General features: G+C 43.5%; 1 protein-coding gene across 2 annotated transcripts in view; it reads left to right on the top strand.

Annotated features, from left to right (window-relative positions):
• The window catches only part of MED14 (mediator complex subunit 14), a 122,824-nt gene extending 103,164 nt beyond the window's left edge, over window positions 1-19,660 (top strand). For both annotated transcript variants that reach the window (XM_075679753.1, XM_075679752.1), the window contains 5 exons: window positions 1,519-1,701; window positions 6,423-6,530; window positions 15,956-16,078; window positions 19,115-19,301; window positions 19,482-19,660. In XM_075679753.1, coding sequence (XP_075535868.1) covers window positions 1,519-1,701; window positions 6,423-6,530; window positions 15,956-16,078; window positions 19,115-19,301; window positions 19,482-19,543 — 663 coding nt within the window. In that variant the 3' untranslated portion in view covers window positions 19,544-19,660. The remainder of the gene's footprint in view (window positions 1-1,518; window positions 1,702-6,422; window positions 6,531-15,955; window positions 16,079-19,114; window positions 19,302-19,481) is intronic.
• The last annotated feature ends 1,374 nt before the right edge of the window (window positions 19,661-21,034 follow it).

Raw genomic sequence — 21,034 nt, 5'->3', positions numbered from 1 at the left:
TGCTTGGGGCACTTTCGCACAACTAGTATCATCTAGTGCATGAAAGAGCAACTTTTTTTCTAGTTTAGCTTTCATGTTTTTTTTACCACTGTAGGTGGATTTTTCAAGTGCCTTTTAGTCAGACGTGACAAGCTCTCATAGCTTTTGACATGGCGTCAACGTCACACACAGATGCCCTTCAAAAACGGCGTAGTTCTGTGGATTCCAATGAGTCAGCGTCAGAATTTTTTGATGGTGGTAGCAGCACAGACTTGGAAGATGATTTTGATTTTGACTCCAGCACGGACAGCAGAAGTACATCGAATAGCCCTGGAATGTCAACAAATATCCACTGGCAGGTTTCATTTTCTACTCCGAACCGTTTCGTTGCTGCCTCACTCGCATCTAAAGATATCTGGTGTGCTCTAAAGGTCACAGTTCTTATCTGCAGGGTGTCAGTGTCGTCTGAGCAGGACCACTTGCCATTGGCGGTGCAAAGAGTGTGGCTTTGTGCAAGTGAACCTGCAAGTGCAAGTGCAAGTGGCTGTGCCCGGAGTGAACCTCGGCATTGCACAATTATTGCACTCCGCAGTGCTGCGCGGCGGTTCATAAGAGCCGCTGCACAAGCATGATAGCCACTAGGGCTAACATTTTCCTTTTTATATAAAGAACTTCTTCAGACGGAAAGCTTATATTTGTAGGAATGTTGTATATAGCCTTTTTTGTTCAAAATGCATATTTATAAATTTTATTATGTTATTATAGTGCAAAGCAGCATGAATGTTTTTATGGAGTTTTCTCGTTTTCGTAACAATTTTTTTAAATGAAATAATTTCTTCAGAGAATTATTAATAAATGTTCATTTGAAAATAGTGCCATTAGGAAGCACATTCCTTCTTCTACAGATTGATACCGTACATTCTAATATCAAGCATTTGCTGTAGCAGTAGAAAAATTGTCTACTAGACTACTCAGAAACTGCCTATTTTTTAGCGGGCGGGAAAGTGTTAAAGAAACTTGAAGTCGTGTTGAATACGATTTATTGTAAAGAGTAGCCTCCCTCAACTCACTCATTAAAACATGTTACGTCTAACATTTGCATGTTTTTTACACAAAATTTTATATAGCTCTGAACTGTCTTATATAGGCAGCTGTTAGCAGCTGCATCTAAGTGAATACTTTAATTGCATGATATTTGTGCACAGTTCATTGCTACTCATCTGTAAGGAGAGGTTCGTGACAAGGGCCGGAATAACATAAAGCCATTCCATTCTGTTTTTATTCCAATTTATCCGATTGGTCAAAATGTCTCGGACACCCCGCCCATATGGGCACAGCCCATGACAGCTTGACCAATCACAGAAGGCTAATGGTAGATTTGAAGTGAGAACAGAGTGGAATAGTTTTACATTATCTCAGCCTAGGACAGAGTCGTAGTTTTGACATTGGTGACAATTGGCCCATTTAGTGAGGAGGTGAAGGGAACACTGTCGCTTCGGTGAAGTGAGAGCTAAGTGAGTGTACGGGGCACTGTTGCAGATGACAATGCTGGCTCCAGCAGAGCCTGGTGTGATCCAGTTCCGGGCAGAGACACTGCAGTGCCGTGTGAGCTTGAACCCCGCCACACTGCAGTCGCTTCACCTCAAGCTTTCCCAGTCGGGGCCCACTGACCAGTGGGCACCTGAAGAGCTCCAGCTGCTGGAGCGATACTTTGACACCAAGGTAAGCGTGTCTAGAACACTTTCTGAATGTGGTATATAAACCTGCTTCTAGTGTCTGGCAGTACTGTCATCAACATGTGATTTGCACTTACAGTAGAGCACTTGCAGTGTCATTTGATGGATCACCTGCTTCCATCAAGTGCCCAAAGTTCTTGCAATATTTGTGCGCATACCTACAGTGCAGTCCACTTACAACAGTACCACACATAATGATATACAGTCGCCGACCATTTTATGGACCTCTCTGGGACTGAAATATAGTAAAAAAATGTTCAGCCAGAAAAATAAAATTAATTAGGCTTATGACAGCCCAAAAAATATCTCTAATAATGCCCTGCCTCATACTACACTTATAGGCGATCAGACTTGCTTGGATTTGCGCTAGAGTGATGTCGTCTCTGTACACAGTCGCCAGTAGCGTCACTGTGTTGGCGATCTCTGTCTGAAGAGATTGCCATGGAAATTGAAGAAACAAGCCATGTTTCTTCATTTGGCTGTAAACCTGAAATTCCCACGAAAGCAAGTGCAGATTTCTTACTATTTCAGCGCACCTAATATCTGACACGCTGTTTAGAGGTACAAATGAGCATTTAATTTTTCACTGCCTACTTTCTACATCTATGTTTAGTGCGTGGGGCAAATTCGGTTTCAGAGCTGCAAAGGTATGTCCGTTGTGGTTAAAAAAAATTTTTTTTAACCAGTCCAGATATAGCGATGATCGGTTATAATGATTAGATTTTTCATTCTTCTTAATATTGTAATAAGGGCACTACACTGTATTCACTTTTAAACATGATAGCCATTGACTGAATTTATTTGTGCATAATGACGAAACAGTGCCTATGGCTGGAGCGAGTGCACAAAAATATCTTCGCTGATAAAACAGCAGCACCACTTGATGATGGAAAGTGATACCAGTGTGCTGGCCTCTGACATTGGGCGGTGCACCAGAGTGTTGTGTTACACGATCTGGAGGTCATGACACAAGCTTGGTTGAATGGTGGGTGGAGTGTGGCAAGAATCGTGTTGTGTGTGCTGCTTGAATGCAGCTTGAGTGACGAATAGAAGAAAAGTGCAAGGGCGTACATTGGCAGTGGCAGCATTTCATTGTGAACAACTTTGTTAACCCTTTCAGGGTCAATTATGTAAATATATGGCGCCGCGAACAAGTCCAAAATGGTCGATGCCATATATTTATGGCGTCGTCTGCACATTTAAGAAGCGTGCCAATTTCCTAATTTTTCTTTTCTGGCATATGCTGCCACTATGTGGGAATACAGGGAATTTTTTTCTCGCACCTCCCTCTCTCGATTTTTGTTCCATGGTTTGTTTTAGAGCTAGTTTGCTCTGGGGCATCTATATACTACCGCTCACGCATTGGCGCGCGGCGGTTTGGGTTTTGTTCCATGGGCGGTTTCAGCTTCGTGCGCTTGCGAAACTGATGGCTATCCCGTTACTAATCGCTCAAGGGGTGGCCTCCTCTTTCTCGCTCGTTTAGTGCTCACAGGGGGGCGCATAGGAAGGATGCCGCCGTGCATGCATTTCCTTTTTTTTTCTGGGAGACTCACGATATCTCATTGCATCTGGTTGTCTATAAGATGAAGATTAGCGGAAGTTTATCACACGTTTTGCTTTTTTGACGGGCACACAACCACACAGTTTTCTTGAGTGCGCTCACCTACGCCGTTCGATTACACTATGGACGTAAATATTAATGTAAGAGCAGGAACATTTGAGACTTGCGAAATATTCTCGTGTGCATATATTTTAAGCCTTGAACTATAAGAATGCATTAAATTTTTAATTCTTATAAGTTTATTTTCTTTTTTTATTGCTGTTATTCATGAATAAAGAGTACATATATACCAATGCAAAATCTTTATTTCTGTTTTTATGGTCACCCTAGAAAAATTACGGTAATTTTTTTTTCCGAAATAGGTCCCTCAGAAAAATTCCAATCTGCAATAAAAAAGATCAGCCCTGGGCAGTTGCATATGGCAAAAAAACCGACCCTGAAAGGGTTAATTACAAATTACAAATCTCGTTCAATAACATCTAGCAGAGAAAAATTTTTAGAGAGGTGTCCTTTAGTACCAGACACATCTCACGCATTTTAGAGGATATTGCAGAGCCTTTTAATGATAATTTGACTATTCTGTCAATGTTGTTCTGACACTACTAATTTTTGGTTGTGTCTGTTTGGATTGAAACTTATGAATTGCTGCATTGCATTATGGAACATACTGGAGGAATACAGTGCTCGGGGGATAAGACAATGTTTTTGTTTTACCTGATGCTACATGTCGCACGTTTCTGTGTAAATAGTCAAACGTTACAATCCACAAAAATATTTTAGAAATTATTGAATCATCATCATCACCACCACCACCACCACCACCACCACCATCATCATCATCATCATCATCATCATCATCATCATATTTCATGTCCACTGCAGGACGAAGGCCTCTCCCTACCGATCTCCAGTTACCTCTGTCCTGCACCAACCGATTCCAGCTAGCACCTACAAATTTCTTAATTTTATCACCCTACCTAGTCTTCCATCATCCTCGACTGCCCTTCCCTTCACTTGGCACCCATTCTGTAACCCTAACGGTCCACCGGTTATCTAACCTACGCATTACATGACCTGCCCAGCTCTATTTTTTTCTCTTAATGTCAATTAGAATGTCGGCTATCCCTGTTTGCTTTCTAATTCACACTGCTCTCTTCCTGTCTCTTAACATTATGCCTAACATTCTTCGTTCCATCGCTCTTTGCCCGGTCCATAACTTGTTCTCAAGCTTCTTTGTCAGTGTCCAAGTTTCTGCCCCATATGTCAGCACCAATAGAATGCATTGATTGTACACCTTTCTTTTTAATGATAATGGTAAGCTTCCAGTCTGGATCTCACAATGTCTGCCAAATGAGCTCCAAACCATTTTTATTCTTTTGTAGATTTCTTTCTCATGATCATGGTTCCCTGTCAGTAATTGACATAGGTAAATGTACTCCTTCACATACTCTAGAGGCGGACTGGCAATCCTGAACTCTTGTTCCCTTGCCAGGCTATTGAACATTATCTTTGTCTTCTGCATATTAATCTTCAACCCCACTCTTGTACTCTCTCTGTTAAGGTCTTCGATCATTTGTTGTAACTCGTCCCCAGTGTTGCTGAACAGGACAATGTTATCTGCAAATCTAAGGCGGCTGAGACATTCGCCGTTGATCCTTACTCCTAAGCCTTCACAGTTTAATAGCTTGAATACTTGTTCCAAGCATGTAGTGAATAGCATTGGAGAGGTTGTGTCTCCTTGTCTGACCCCTTTCTTTATAGGTATCTTCCTTCTTTTCTTGTGTAGAATTAAGGTAGCTGTGGAATCTCTGTTGATATTTTCCAAGATATTTCATAAACGCCCTGTACTCCTTGCTTATGTAATGCCTCTAAGGCTACTGGTATCTTGACTGAATCACATGCCTTTTCGTAATCTATGAAAGCCATATAGAGAGGCTTATTTTATTCTGCGGATTTCTCGATAACCTGATTAATGACATGGATGTGATGCATTGTAGAGTATCCCTTCCTGAAGCCAGCCTGTTCCCTTGGTTGACTAAAGTCCAGTGTTGCCCTTATTCTATCGGAGATTACTTTGGTAATACTAATACTGGGAGTAAGCTAACTGGCCTATAATGTTTCATTTCTTTAACATCTCCCTTTTTGGGGATTAGTATAATGTTGACATTCTTCCAGTTCTCTGGGACTCTTGAGTCTATAGGCAGTTTGTATAAAGTTTGAATATATCATTATTGAATATAATAAAGTAAATCTGAAATGTTTATCACCGTTATCAGCATGTAATGAATGTATGTTTATAACGGATATTAGGTATAACGAAGGTATTTTCGTTCAGCACAATGCGTTGACGGGCTAGTTGCTGCAAATCCATAATTACTTTGTTTAGCGGGGAACTACGGACACAAGAGAGACGATGGGACAAAGTGCTTTGTCCTGTCATCCCTCTTGTGTCCGTTGTTTCACGCTAAACAAATTATTATGTGTTTTCATTATGGTTGCAACTTTGCTACAGCGAGGTTTCACTTTATTCATTTTGTATGCATCCTAAAAATTCAGTTGTGATTTTGCACTAGCTTGTGTCTGTTCTTGTGTTTCATTCCAATGCTGCATTCTCTTACAATGTACTGCCAGCTAGCCCAATTATCCTGCCTTCTGCATAATGGGAGGACGGGGTTAGCAATGCCTGGAAGAAAATGTTAGCTGGCAGCACTAAACATGCACATTGCATTCTTTAGTTTTGCCTGATGTTTTTGCACCACGGCTTTGTAGCAGAGTTATTTGAGAGCAATATTTTTGTCTCAGATAAAACATGAAGGGCTTTGCAAGTGGTCCAGTGATGTACAGCACTGCTAATAGGAAAAGGTCACGGTTCATGGGAAAGGACAAAATATAACTGCTCATCTAGCCTTGCAAGACAGAATAAGAATACAGTAAAGGAAATTCTTCGTCCAAATTGACTGATCTGTAGTTAGTTTTTCTTGCTTTGTGACAGGAATGTTGCATCAATTGCATTCTCTGCAATGAATTCAAAATTATGGGTGGGATTATTTAATATTTTATTGTAAGTGTATGTCAAATATGTAGGTGTCAATTTTGTCACATTCAGAAAGGCTAAAGATGAATGCTTTTCATTGTTTCTATTGCAGGTTGCAAGCTTCCCATACAAGCCCAATGCCTTCATGTCATTCACGAGGCTGCTTAATGCTCCCATCAACATTCTCAAGGACTTTGTTCAGCTGATGAGGTTGGAGCTGGTAAGTGCCTGTGGGGAATGCTGCATCCACTTACTATAGTTGGCTTACAAGTGCATTGGTGCCTGGAATATGTCATGCGTTATATATAACTGGTACATGTAACTGTGCCTTGGTATTACAGTCCAACCTTGATATATCGAACATGGATATATAGAATTATTGCATATATCGAACACTTTTTATATCACCTAAAAAATAACATGCATTTTTAATTTTTTATTTCGAACAGGGTCGGACGTAAAATGGATATATCGAACTCGCCACCCGAGACCACGTGCACTCTGTTGACAGGCAGTGAGCTTTCCCCCAACACCCTCGAAGATAGCAGTGGCGCGATAGGCGTTCCCGACTGCTGCACACTATAGCTGCACACATCGATCGCGCTGAGGGCGCCATTTGAACGTAGCACTGTACACACGTGGCGGTCGTGGCTAGTTTGATCAAGTTCGACAATGTTAACGACGCATTGCGTTTGCCGCACCGACTCCTCCTCGATGCCGTGCTCTGCACCTGCCGCGCCTCGCAAGAACTGGCGGTTTGCATCCGCAAAGACTTGCGACAGCGTGTGCTCACTAGGCTCACTCATCATCATCATCAGCCTATTTTATGTCCACTGCAGGACGAAGGCCTCTCCCTGCGATCTCCGATTACCCCTGTCTTGCGCCAACTGATTCCAACTAGCACTCGCAAATTTCCAAATGTTTTTGTTGCACCACTTACCGTAAAAACCGGACTATAGGTCGGACCGGAATATAGGTCGACCCCCCAACTAACCAATCCTAAAAATGAAAAAAATATTTTTCAATGGCAAAAGTACTGAAAGACACCCTTACCTTGAAACAAATGCGACTCAGCCGGTTGCACAATGATGACATTTATTTAAATGCTGCTCGCATGTGCACCTGGCTAAGTTTTTAACAGCATCGCGCGACCATCGACCCGCGTGCTTGTCAGCACCTTGTTAACGGCGCTGAGCGGCGAAACAAACGAGATATGCGCATGTGTACACATGCACTAACTTTCGCTATTTCGCCACTCCATGCCGTGATGATAAGGTGCTGACAAACACGCGGGTCGATGGTCGCGCGATGCTGTTAAAAATTGGCCGGGTGTGCAGTACACAAAAGGACACAAAGTGCGCAAGCGCTACTCCGAATCAGAGTCGTCCGAACTAGAGTCCGATGTCGAGTGCTTCTCGCTGCCCACGTCCCATAGAGCATCGTCCTCTGTGCCGTCCAGCGCGTTGCTTATGCAGCATTTTCTGAAAGACTAGCGCAACATCTCTTCGGGGAGAGATTTCCACGCCGACGACACCCAGCCACAAACAGTCGCAAGCGGTGGACGTCGCAGGTGGCCGGTGGGGGTAGTCGGGTTATCGCCCAGCATCCATTCATTATAGAGTTCGCGCACTCTATCTTTAAACGGCTTATTTAGCACAACGTCTAGTGGCTGCAGCACAGATGTCAGTCCACCAGGGATGACCACGAGGTCCGTTTTGCCGTCGCACAGGGCCCGCTTTACGTTGGCTGTGAGGTGGCCTCGAAATGAGTCCAGAACGAGCATGTTCGCTCGCTCAAAGAGAGCACCAGGTCGCCGCTTCCAGATGAGCCGGACCCACTCCAGCATCAACGATTCGTTCATAAAACCGTTTTCATTAACCCGGACGATGACGTCGCGTGGGAATTCCTCTTTCAACAATGTTTTTCTTTTAAAAATGATGAAAGGGGGCAGCTTCTTCCCATCAGCTGTGTACATGCGAGCATCACAGTGAACCGTGAGTGCTCGTTGCCCGTTGTTAGAAGCTTGATTTGCTTGGCTCCTTGCTCGGAAACAGTCCGGCTTGAGGGCATATCGAACCACACTGGCGTTTCGTCGGCGTTTCCTACCTGTCCTATCATGTAGTCGCGTTGCTGCCGAAGCGCGATTACATATCGCTGAAACTCGATTAGCTTGTCCTCGAGTTCTTCGGGCAGTTTCTGGCACACAGAAGTACGGCGCCGTAGTGCAGAGCCCTTCCTCTTCATGAAACGCCGCACCCAGGATGGCGAGCCCTTGAATTGCGCCCTCGTCAGTTTAGAGGCGCGCGCGATCTCTACCGCTTTAAAACGGATGGATTCAGCAGTCACAGGCAGCGATCTTACACGAAGCTCCCGGACGAAATCCGCAACCTTGTTTTCCAGTTCTGGATACGCTGCAGTCCGCCCACGAAATGAAGTTTTCTTTTGGTTGCTGCAAGCAACCAAAAGCTGTTTCTGCTTCTGCCAGTACCGAATGCTTTTTTCCGACACTCCAAATTCGCGCTGTGCCGCCAGGTTGCCGTTAGCTTCCGCGTACTCGATCGCCTTTTTCTTGAAGGTGACGGTGAATTGCCGTCGGCTTCTGCTCATTTTTAAACAAAATGTGAAACAATGCAAACGCAAAATGACGGTGCTACGATGTCGCCACGCCACGCCGCGCTGCTGCTGATGGCAATGGCAGCTGTTTACTTCATCCGCCCATTGTTGCAAGACTTCCGTAGTTTTTCTGCCAATGTCCGGTATATAAGTCAAGGGTCAACTTTTCGCGATGGTTTTTTGAAAAAAAGTTCGACCTATATTCCGGTTTTTACGGTACGTCTTCTGCCGTCCTCTACTGCGCTTCCCTTCTCTTGGTACCCATTCTGTCACCCTAATGGTCCAACGGTTATCTAATCTGTGCATTACATGACCTACCCAGCGCCATTTTTTTCTTTAATGTCAATTAGAATATCGTCCATACCTGTTTGATCACTGATCCAAACCGCTGTCTTTCTGTCTCTTAAAGTTATGCCTAGCATTCTTCGTTCCATCGCTCTTTGCGCGGTCCTTAACTTGTTCACAAGCTTCTTTGTCAGTCTCCAAGTCTCTGCTCCATATGTCAGCAGCGGTAAAATTCACTGATTGTACAAGTTCCTTTTCAATGATAAGGGTAAGCTTCCAGTCAGGATCTGACAATGTCTGCCAAATGCGCGCCAACCCATTTTTATTCTTCTGTAAGTTTCTTTCTCATGATCAGGGTCCCCTGTCAGTAATTGACTTAGGTAAATGTACTCATTCACAGACTCTAGAGGCCGACTGGCGATCCTGAGCTCTTGTTCCCTTGCCCGGCTATTGATCATTATCTTTGTCTTCTGCATATTAAGCTTCAGCCCCACTCTTACACTTGCTATGTGACGGTCATAAATCATTTGTTGTAACTCGTCCCCAGTGTTACCGAACAGGACAATGTTATCTCAGATATTCGTCATTGATCCACGCACACAGTGAATAGCATTGGAGATATTGTGTCTACTTGTCTGACCCTTTTTCTTTATAGGTATCTTCCTACTTTTCTTGTGGAGAATTAAGGTAGCTGTGGAATCTCTGTATATATTTTTCAAGATATTTACGTAAGCGGCCTGTACTCCTTGATTACGTAATGCCTCTATGACTGCTGGTATCTCTACTGAATCAAATGCCTTTTCGTAATCTACGAAAGCCATATAGAGGGGCTTATCGTACTTTGCGGATTTCTCGATTACCTGATTAATGACATGTTTGTGATTCATTGTAGAGTATTCCTTCCTGAAGCCAGCCTGTTCCCTTGGTTGACTAAAGTCCAGTGTGGCCCTTATTCTATCGGAGATTATTTTGGTAAATATTTTATATAATACTGGGTGTAAGCTAATTGGCCTATAATTTATCTCCCTTTTTGTGGATTAGTATAATGTTTGCATTCTTCCAGTTTTCTGGGACCCATGCAGTCGATAGACACTTTGTATAGAGAGTCGCCAGCTTTTCTAGCATTATGTCTCCTCCATCTTTGATTAAATCGACTGTTATTTCATCTTCTCCTGCCGCTTTTCCCCGTTTCATGTCTTTCAAGGCCCTTCTGACCTCATCTCTAGTTATAGGAGGAGTTTCTGTATCCTGTTCATTATTGTTTTGAATGGAGTACTCCTGAGTCCTCTGGGTACTGTACAGGTCAGTGTAGAATTCTTCTGCTGCTTTTATTATAGCTTCGAGATTGCTGATGATATTACCCTGCTTATCTTTCAGTGCATACATCTTGGTTTGTCCTATGCCAAGTTTCGTTCTCACTGATTTTACTCTTTCTCTGTTCAAGTTGAGGTGAATCCTAGCCCTCACTAACCTATGATCACTGCACTTTACCCTACCTATCACTTTTACATCCTGCACTATGCTGGGATCGGCAGAAAGTATGAAATCAATTTCATATCTTGTTTCACCATTAAGGCTTTTCCAGGTACACTTTCTGTTGCTACGTTTCCTGAAAAAAGTGTTCATTATTCTCAGCTTATTCGTTTCTGCAAATTCTACTAGTATCTCTCCTCTAGCATTTCTAGAATCGATGCCGTAGTTGCCAATTGTCTGTTCACCCACCTGCTTTTTCCCCCACATTTGCATTGAAGTCACCCATTACTACTGTATACCGAGTGCACTTTTCTCATCGCTAATTCAACATCTTCATAAAACTGATCTACTTCCTCATCGTCGTGACTGGATGTTGGAACACAGGCTTGTACTACCTTTAATTTATACCTCTTATTAAGTTTGATTACGACTACTGCTACCCTCTCATTAATGCTGTAGAATTCGCCAGTGTTTCCCACTATGCCATATGGATTAGGAATCTTGCCCCGTATTGCTTCTTATCAGGGAGACCTCTATAGCAGAGGACATGACCATTATTTAGCAATGTATAAGCCTTGCCAGTTCTTCTAATCTCACTAAGGCCAATAATATCCCAAACAACGTCTGACAGTTCCTCAAACAGTCCTGCTAAGCTAGCCTCACTCAACAGAGTTCGGCTGTTAAAGGTTGACAGGGTCAGTTTCTATTGGTGGCCTGTTCAGGCCTAAAGATTCTTAGTACCTTCTGCTGCGTTACAGGTCTGATCGCCGCCTTGGTCAGGTGCTCCGCAGCTGCTGGGGACTGAGGGCCATGGGTTAATTGTAGATATCATAGACACCTTAATTTGCAGACACCACTTGGTTATTGACAGTGTTTTAAAATGCTTCGATTGACAGACTTGGAGATCGCAGTAAAAGTAGTGGCCAAACGAAGATGCTGCTGAGGTTGATCCCACAAGCGCTGATATTACCCTGCTCCCGACTTCAACTGAGGCTGTAGCTGCTTTGGCACTTCTACGCCACTACTGTGGTGCAATAGAGGGCGCCGGCTTATCGCTTGTGGATCATTTAGACTATGTTGAGGACTCCGTGTTTATGCACGCGGCTGCCAATAAGAAGCAAGCTACACTGCTGCAGTACTTTCAGCCAAATACATGAAAACTTTCTGTGAAGCTTCAAGTGAGTATTTACAGCGCCACGATTGGGGTGTGATCGAGGATCCTTGTTTAAAGTGCACGATTGGTTGCGCTGCGTGCGATTGGCTTAGACCGTGCCGACTTTGCGTGGCCGACAAAGTCGGCATGGCCTACGTTAATTGTGTGTGGTGCAATTGACCGCAAGCTCCCGGCTGACGAAGTCGGTGGGTTCAGGCCAATTGTGCGTGGCACAGCCGAACGTGTGCTCCGAACAATGGTCCCTGATCACGTCCTTGGTTCATTGACCCAATTTGCAGAAGTTTTTGACGCATTTTTTACATTACTTTGTATATCGAATTCTGGCTATATCGAACTATTTCGTGATCACAGCGCTGTTTGATATATCAAGGTTCGACTGTATGTACCAGAAGTTTTTTTAGCTTTTAATGTAGCGTACCATAATGCATGCACTGTGAGCCTTAGGAAAGTTTCCTAGGGACTATAGACTTTCAGCACTGTGTAGGAGGATAGAAGAAATTGGTGTAATGCTAGTTAAAAGTTTTGACATGTCTTTGCCAGACTTTGCAGCCTCGGTTACTAGTTGCAGAATTGTGACTGTTGCTGGCATCTCCATATACACCGTATTTGCTCACATAATGAATGCACTCCACCTATTTCCAATCAAATTTTTTCCTGAGGTGGGCAGCTGTGAAGTTTGCAAAACGAGAGCTTTTTGGTGCACCATTGTTGACTACACCGTGCTAATTCTACAAGTCGTGTCTCGGTGTTCACACACTGCCACGTCTGTGCCATTCACAAATGTCTAGGAACAAACTTCAGTGACCCTACCATGCATTTAGACTATTTGCTTAAAGTTGGATGCCGCAAATCGAGCATGACTGGCTCGAGAAAATCACCGGTGGAACACCATCTTGCATTGACCCGCCATGTTGACAGCCTGATTCGCAGCTGGCGACACTCAGATTTTTCGGGTTTTCGGCAAGTTATCGGTAGATTTGCACCGTCAAAAGTGCAACGAAACTAGGGGTGATGTTTTATTGCAATGCAGGCCAATTATGCAGAGCGACGAGCAGATTTCTAAACTGGCTTTTCCAAAGTCATCTTCCCAATTTGTTAACGTAGCTCCTCGCGTCGAACACGGCACTTAAATTGGAGGAACACTTCTTTTGTGCTTTTTAGTGCATTTCAGTGCCAGAAGTGCTCTTTAGAGCAGTAAAATTTTGCTCATCGAGCGCACCCCATGGAATGCTACAGTGCAAGTCTGCCCGCGGTCTTTTGGCCACATTTCGGCGTCCAAGAGAGCGCAATTTTCTGGCATCGCAAAGCATCAGGAAAACTTTCTTTTCGTGTGGATTCTATTACGGGGGACACCAGCGATGCGATTACGACCGAGAATAACAGTTTAGGTGTGCTGCACCATAGAATTTGACAGCTTCTGTTCACTCCCCAGTAAACAGCTGGGAGCACTCGGCGCTTGCCTGGTACCTGTTACTAGGCAGTCATCGGTCATGGGTTTAGTACTTTTGTGGCCTGTTCTGTGCCTGCGTGAGACTAATTTGTCGGCGGTATTAATTTGACACTGCATGTGCAAAAAGGTCACCGCCGCTCGGTGGCGTTGATGCTTCCACTTGCCACTTCGTTCTAAGTGGGTCAAGCTCTTCGTGTGCTTCGAGTAATGCAGCTTAATATGCAAGTGTTTGGGTCAGGACCGGAAGAAATTTCGAATAAAGCAATATTTCGAGTAAAGTGATTTCATTATAATGAGGGATTACCATATTCATGTCGGCCGGTACGAATTAAGTGAAGCCAGCCATGCTTTTGCATGCTCTCCATCCCTGCGGCTGATAGTGTCGCCCGCAGTGGGACGGCGCTATCATGAAAAGTGCCGGCAGCGGGGAGCGAATGCTTCGTCTGCCTCTCGCTCCAACGGGTCACCGAAACTCGAGATTACACAACCTCCAATGCTCAACATGTGGGAAGATAGCTTACGTGATTCCATGCCCTCTCGGCACGCCCACTTTTTACATACATGGCAGATTATCTGTAAAGCAGGGTCACTCAGTCACTCAGCCGGGTCACTCAGCCACACTTACAGCCATGTGCAACCACGGCCAAGATGTGCCCTAAAAATCACGACGTGCGCCCCCCCCCCCCCCCTGCCCCTCGCGTGCGCTTGATTGCGTTGCCGTGAGCTCGCTCCCCTCCCCCCTTTTCCCTTTGCTTGCGCGGGAATGCTAGGAGATTCTTAATAGAAAAATGTGAAAGTTGGATAAAGTGCAGCGCATTAACTGTCCCTCAGCAGTGGACACCTTAACCGCACTGCACAAGGGGGAGAGGGAGGAAAAGGGGTAGTGAGAGAGAGCGCGCAGCAGCAGCAGCAGCCAAAATGCGGAAGGCGTGGGGAAAGATGCGGTCGGAGGTGATCAGTGAGGCTGACGCCTTCGGTGAAGGCCAGAGTGCACGAAAAAGCCACCTCTGTGAAGAATTGCAGCCTGAAGGGTGCAAGAGAATATCCACCGAGGCGGGCAGTTCGTCAGCTGCTTTTGGAGCAGCTCGCCCCACTGCTAGCACAGTGTGTCGCTTGTAGGCTCCACGCACTGCAGCATCAGGGTCTCAACCTTTGAGTTCAGTGGATACCGTTGCACTTGGGTGTTGCCGGGAACGAGGCCGTAGACGAACTACGCACATGAAGCATAGGAAAGCGGCACCCCTGATGCCACCATATTTCTTGTCTTGCCCTCGCACACTTTCACTCACACCTATAGCACAAAGTGTGCAGGGCGCAATAGGACCTTATTGCATTTGGAATTTATATGAACATGATGCAGCTCCACTTCGACAGTCACTCTTGTCATGCCACGCATGATTGGAGAGGCGTGTTTGCAAACAGCCACTTGTAATTCAATCATTTGATCATCTGCATCCACGGAAGTTTCCATTTATTGTCTCAGCATTCCTAGTGGTGGAAGCAAAATTTTGTATTGATATCGAATACAAACATACTTCGTTATACTGAGGTTTAACTATATATTAGAAGGCAGGATATCAATGGGCCAGTTGTTATTAGAAGAAAGGAAGCACAATGGAGGCATAATGCTTTGTTTAATAAAGGAAAACTTAAAATTTATTTGAGATTTTCGTTTATGGCAATGCCTCCATTGTGTGATCATTTGTGTAGTATGTATATGTTTTGTCCGTATGTCCTTATATATTTTTTTCTATCTTGAGCCATACTGCATTTGCCACATATACAAAAAGTGACAAAGGAAAGAAAAAACAGAATTGCTGTCACACTCCAAAAATTCAGGATGGGCATTTATTCAAAGTGACCATGACACCATATTTCCAAACATCAGCTCTTCATCTCCCTGTGTCCTTGCAATGAACTGATCACTAGTTCTTGCTTCTGGCAAAATTTTTATATGCAACTGATCCCTTGAAGATCCTGTGAAAGTATCGGGCCGACCCCGGGTGGCGCAGAGTTGCAGGCACGGGACAGTAGGCAACGGTGTGTGGCAGGCAGGGAGAACATGGAAGGCGTGTGTGTGCGGTCGGCATGTGGGGAGCGTGCAACAACAAACTTAGTGAGGGAAGTAATCAGCGGAGCAAGCCGTAGCGGTGTGGCAAAACGGAACACAGACTGCGTGTGTGTGCTTGCGCCGAGGATTTCTTGAAATAAAGAACGTACTTGATAATCCATTCGATCACAATTGGGTTGTTGGCATGGGAGCCTGCTGAAGTACCTGCTTCCACTTGTCGGTTGTGTTGGCATTGTTTGCATAGTAAGACAGATTGTTATGTCAGGTCTGTCTATAGACGAGTCAGCCAATCTTATGTCAGCTTTACTGTCGATTTGTCTTAAAATGACGACTGCACAATTAAAATGCTTTAAAGAACGAGCTTATACTGTAAATTTAATTTAATTTTTCATAAGTATGTATTTATCTTTGCGATAAGCAGCTGCCAACTGAGCAACCATATGTTGCTTGCAAGAATCTAGAACTCTGTAGCCTTACTAGAGGAAAATTGGCTCCGGAGGTTGGCACCAATGTATGATGTGTTTCCCTAAGGAATGTGCAGGTTTTCTGTAGAAAACCGGCCATCACCTTTTCTCACAGGCCCCAGACCGGAACATGAAGTGGAGCATGCAGCTGTGCCTGACCATTCCGCCTGCCGCGCCACCTATTGCGCCCTCTGGCATGAGCTCAATCGTCATGATAAAGAACAAGATGCTGTTCTTCGTTAGTATTTCTTGTCTTTTTGTTTTTGTCCTGCTTTTGAACTTTTGTATCCTCTGCTTCGCTTCTTCATCTGGAAAGCATGTACTAAACTACTACATTGGAATTACAACCCACGTGAAGCCAACAGGCCCAGCAGTCCCAGGACTATAACTAAGGGTTATACTACGCAAGTATGCAAGAAAGGAGGATGCCCACTGTGGTAGCTTAGTGATAGAGCATTGCACACACACAGTGGGGAAAGTGTAGGCTCAGCTCCCGACTCCAGCAAGCTGTCTTTTTATCCACTTTCATATCCAGTTTTCTTATAACGTCTACATTTCAATTGAGAATGAGGACTTTTTTCGCCTGTGTTTTCCTTGGCTTCTTTGTCTGTTGGCTTCATGTGGTTGTCACTACCAAGAATTGAGCCACTTGGTTCCCCTTATTTTTTCACTTACTACAGTTGCTGACCAATAATTCGGACTTGACAGGAACCGTCAAAAAATCAAAATAATCACAAATACGAAATAAGTGCTTTTATTCCACAAGTGGCCAGAAAGATGTGCCTTATTGTCAGGTTGTCATTTTCAGGGATACCTTCAGTTTCATGTGACTAGTGCAAGATGCACTAGTGCCTATGAGCGACAGCATTCTTGGTGCAGTGCCAAGCACACTATCTTTCATGTACTGTATGTACACAAAATGTACTGTGTATGTGCACTGCACATGGTATGCAAAAAACAGTCGTCACATGTCAGTAGAGGTCAACACCGATGCGACCAAGCCTATTGGCCACAAGATCGAGCAGAGTCGCTGCCTGGTGAGTACTTCCTGAACCACGGATAGTGTGGATTGCACCTTACGTCTGCTACGACCACGTGTTCACATGTGCACGCATATTGTGTGCACATCTTTTAAGATGATTTTTTCAGGGGTTTAGCACAACTGTTAAGGCTGGTCTCCATTTTTTGACAATTTACAGAATCACTTAGCTTCGGGCTGTTGTCTTTACGCTGTAGTGAGATCAGTGACTGCCCATGTTGAGCACATGATGAGAGACCATCGCACCCTCTGTTTGCCACAGTTCTACCAATTTTATTGTGGCTTTGTGTTTCGAGTAAACCACGGAAAGCTGTTTTCCTTGTTTTAGAGAAATCAAGTACTTGCAATGATTCTTGAATGCCATGCTTTAGCGACTTGTCGTGATGTGTTGATCACTCCACAAGCTTTGTGATACCTTGCAATATGAACGAGGTGGGGTGAATATCACTCAGCAGTAAAAAAAAGAATTGTTAGCAAGCACTCATTATCACGTTATACACTTTATATTACAATAACAGCATCATGATAATTGCAATAATTGCATAACTCTTGCTTAGTGGTTACATGGAATCCCTAGATGTCCTTTAATATGTGGTTCTGATGCCACGGAGGTGAGTTTATTTTGCCTCGCAAAGGAATTGTGGGCCTTTGGGTTTCGACTGGCTGCTACGAAAGTTAAGCAAAAGTAGGGTATTAGTGAGCATCACGTGTGACAGCACTCTCTAGACGCAGGATGTCCTAACACTGAGTTGAAAGACGGTTGGTGCAGTTTTCTTTCGCTCTTCAATGAAAAGTTGTTAGCTAGACAGAAGACAGCGGCCATTATTAGCTGAAATGAAACTACCTAATGGTTTTAGCCTCTGAAGTAATTAGAACTTTGCGCTTAACCATGCAAAGGCAGCTTTGTGCCTAAATTATGAATCTTTATTGTTACCAAAATAAAAGTAGCTGGCAATCCTGCTAATGTGCTGTCACTCTCAGTGGCTTTGCTTGTTTAATTGAGCTGTTTAACTGTTTGCGTTTCGCAGATAATTAAAGAAACATGGAGAATCGGAGATGTATGTCTAAAATTGGTGATGTAAAATGCACATTACCTTGCTACTTTACCTTCATTGTACAAGGATGTTAACTTTAAAAGGGGTGCAAGATTCACAGAGAATTCAGTAATAATTAGGTTGTACAACAATATGATTACAGCAGGCACAACGCCAGCTAAACATGCATAAAAAGCCCCAAGGAAGTTCCGAAACGCACATTGTTTGGCCGATAGCCAGTCACTTGTTGAATGACAGTTTGCACTTCTTTCAAGTAAAAGAAGGTTTCGCCACTTTTCTTGCAAAAAATGTGGCATGGAAGGGCAATATATAATCAGTTCACTGCAGTCAGTGTGTTTAATTACCATAAAATTTGGCCAAATTGCTCGCAGCAAAGCATCGTCGTGTACATTTCAATGTGTGCCGCTGATGACTGTCTGCATTAACACAGTGACGGTGCTGCCACATGTAGCTCGATCTCGTTGCGAATAGCTATGCCTGCCGTGCCATTTGGAACAGGCAATCAAAAAACAAGGTGGCAACCATGACGTGCTTGTGGCATTAGCAATCATGGGAGAGAAAATGCATTTGAGCACTCTTTCCACTCTGTTGACGTTACTCGGGTTCTGGCAAATTTTGTTGATGCTTGATTTCAGTTTAGGGACATTTCGTTGTTGAGAAATGTGAAACGCATTGAATCCAATGGGCATTTGCTTGGGATATGAAAACATTTATTTGCGGCAAGAATTCTGTTTTCTCTTGCTGTTGTCATTGCATGGTTCGACTGTGTGTAAAGCATATTTTGTGTGTGAAAATGCGCTGAGCACATCAGCATGTGCTGCATGCACAATTAGGACACTTGTGTTCTGTGATGTGTGCAATGTTTGGTGACATCTGCAGGCCTTCTTAAGCTAAAGCAGCTGTGATTATAGGGAAATTGGAGCAAAATCCTAGGGACCCTAGTGAAATTAGAATTTGCTATTTCATTGCAACAACTTTTAATGCAGGGAACAATCACAACTTCTGAAGAACTCATGGGAATTTGTTCTTAAGTGCTTTTTGTATTGCTACAACTTTTTCTTCTCAGGAAGTTTTGCCACACGTCAAAGCAGAGGAGTAGCCAATGCCTCTGAGGCCTCAATATCTCATTACATACATTTAATTTTAAAAGAATAAACATGGGGGACCCTTTGTTTTGCAGTTGCAGCTGAGCCGGCTGGTGCCGGGCGAGCCATCGCACATAGCAGTACCTGTGGTGTACGACTTGAGCGCCAACGTGATGCAAGTGGCCGACAAGCGGCTCGAGACCCCTGGGGCACAGCCCAATGCACCTGTCACACTCATCAATGCCATGCTGCGCCGCTTTGCCGAGTTTGCCCCACCCAACGGTCAGTTTGCCTCAAACCTTATGGGAAGAAATTGCTTGCGACTGTAAAACTGTAGCCAAATGACTTTTGGCGGTGTGTACTTAGTACCCGTAGCTTTTCTTGACTAAACTTGTTGTGACCACTACCTGATGATGCCTGATGTGGTGTTTTAATATCCTTGTTTTCCTTTTATCTTTCCAGAATGCTGCATCTATCCATCAATACGAGAAATTCTTACCAGTCTCACCATTCCACCGCAGTAACGCATTCATCCTGCAGGGCTCAGTCGCATGAAGAAAGGAAATGCAAGTGGTATGCACACACACAAGTTGGGGGAAGGGGAATTGTAACATCACAATAAATTTCATGTTCTGAGTTCACATTTTTAACATAACAAATTGCTCTGTGGATGTTCTTTCACTCTCCTCATTTATGGCACCGTAGGAATGCTTGTGACCTGCGAGTGTCAGCTGTTGTGGTAGCCATGCTGCCATATACAATATATATTACATAAACAACTCGTATGGAGTTCTTGTAGATACAGTACATAGCAGGAAATGTATTCGTAGAATGTTAATGCAGTAATTAACTTCCTCACTCACTGATGTGGTCAAGTTTTATCAGTTCAACAGGAAATAGTTTGAATCAGTTTCTTGACACCCTGGGGTGGTCAAATTAGTCTAAGCTTATGGTAGTACATAGAGAGAATAACACAGATTATTGGAACAGCCATGTTCTTAATTATGTCAGTTATTAATTAGTGTTTTCTCTGACAGTTTTGTATTTTCTCTCTGAGTTTCACTTGACTAATGTATTTCGTGTATTGTTTTACTTGTGTATTTTTCTAGACATCGTACTTTTGTATAACATTTGTGTCTTCTTTTGTAAAAATTTTGTATAACTTTTGTGTACTTCAGTTGTTTTTCCGTAATGCGCAAAGCTCGCATTTTTTTATGTATCGGTTCTCCCTATGTAATGCCCCTTCAGGGGCCTTTAGGGGTATTATGAAATAAATTAATGCATATTGTGAGTGCTAGCAGCATGACACATACACTAATCTTAGAAAAGCACTGCATAGAAAACAGTTCTGCCTCTGGTACAGATTTTTTTTTTTGTCTTAGCATAACTTATGGAGCCGCTGAACAGGTGTAATTTTCAACACTTGAATATTTTCGTACGCAAATGCACGTAGCATGTATTTTTCTGGAATTGTACTGTTTAGAAGAGCTTCTTGCTGGCATGACTTGGAATTTTGGTGTGGTTTAAAACAAAAGAAGCTCTGGGCATTGAAGGACTCTGTAAAGCTACTAATACTTTGTCAGCTGGTATATCTGTAACATTCAGCATGAATAAAAGATAATGAATGAAAAGGAACCACATTTTGCGTTGAACAGATTTAAGTTTGTTGAGCTTTCTGAGCAGTCCTCCAACCAAGTAATTCTGAAGCAAACAATATTCTGTAAAAGATAGAACAAGCAGGTTCTTTGCAGTTCTAAAAAGTGGTAAATGAAGTATGTAAAGGTTTTCAGGCATGTCCCACTGAAAACCTAAAAATTCAGGAGAACCTACATTTAAAATGGCATGCTGTGACTGCTTTCTTGTGAGTTGGAATTTAAATAAAAAGAAGAAGAAGGAGCTGTTATCAGAAGACTGGAAAGCTGAGCTAGTTGATAGCTGTTCATTATATGCTGACTGTGCAAAAGGCAGGACACAGGGAGATGTTTTTTTCTTGTGGGAAAGTCTTTTATGTTTCG

Source organism: Dermacentor variabilis, chromosome 2 (assembly GCF_050947875.1).
Source record: "Dermacentor variabilis isolate Ectoservices chromosome 2, ASM5094787v1, whole genome shotgun sequence".
Classification (NCBI taxonomy): Eukaryota; Metazoa; Arthropoda; class Arachnida; order Ixodida; family Ixodidae; genus Dermacentor; species Dermacentor variabilis.
Note: the sequence above shows the minus strand (reverse complement) of the source record. Positions and strands in the feature narration are given on the sequence as shown.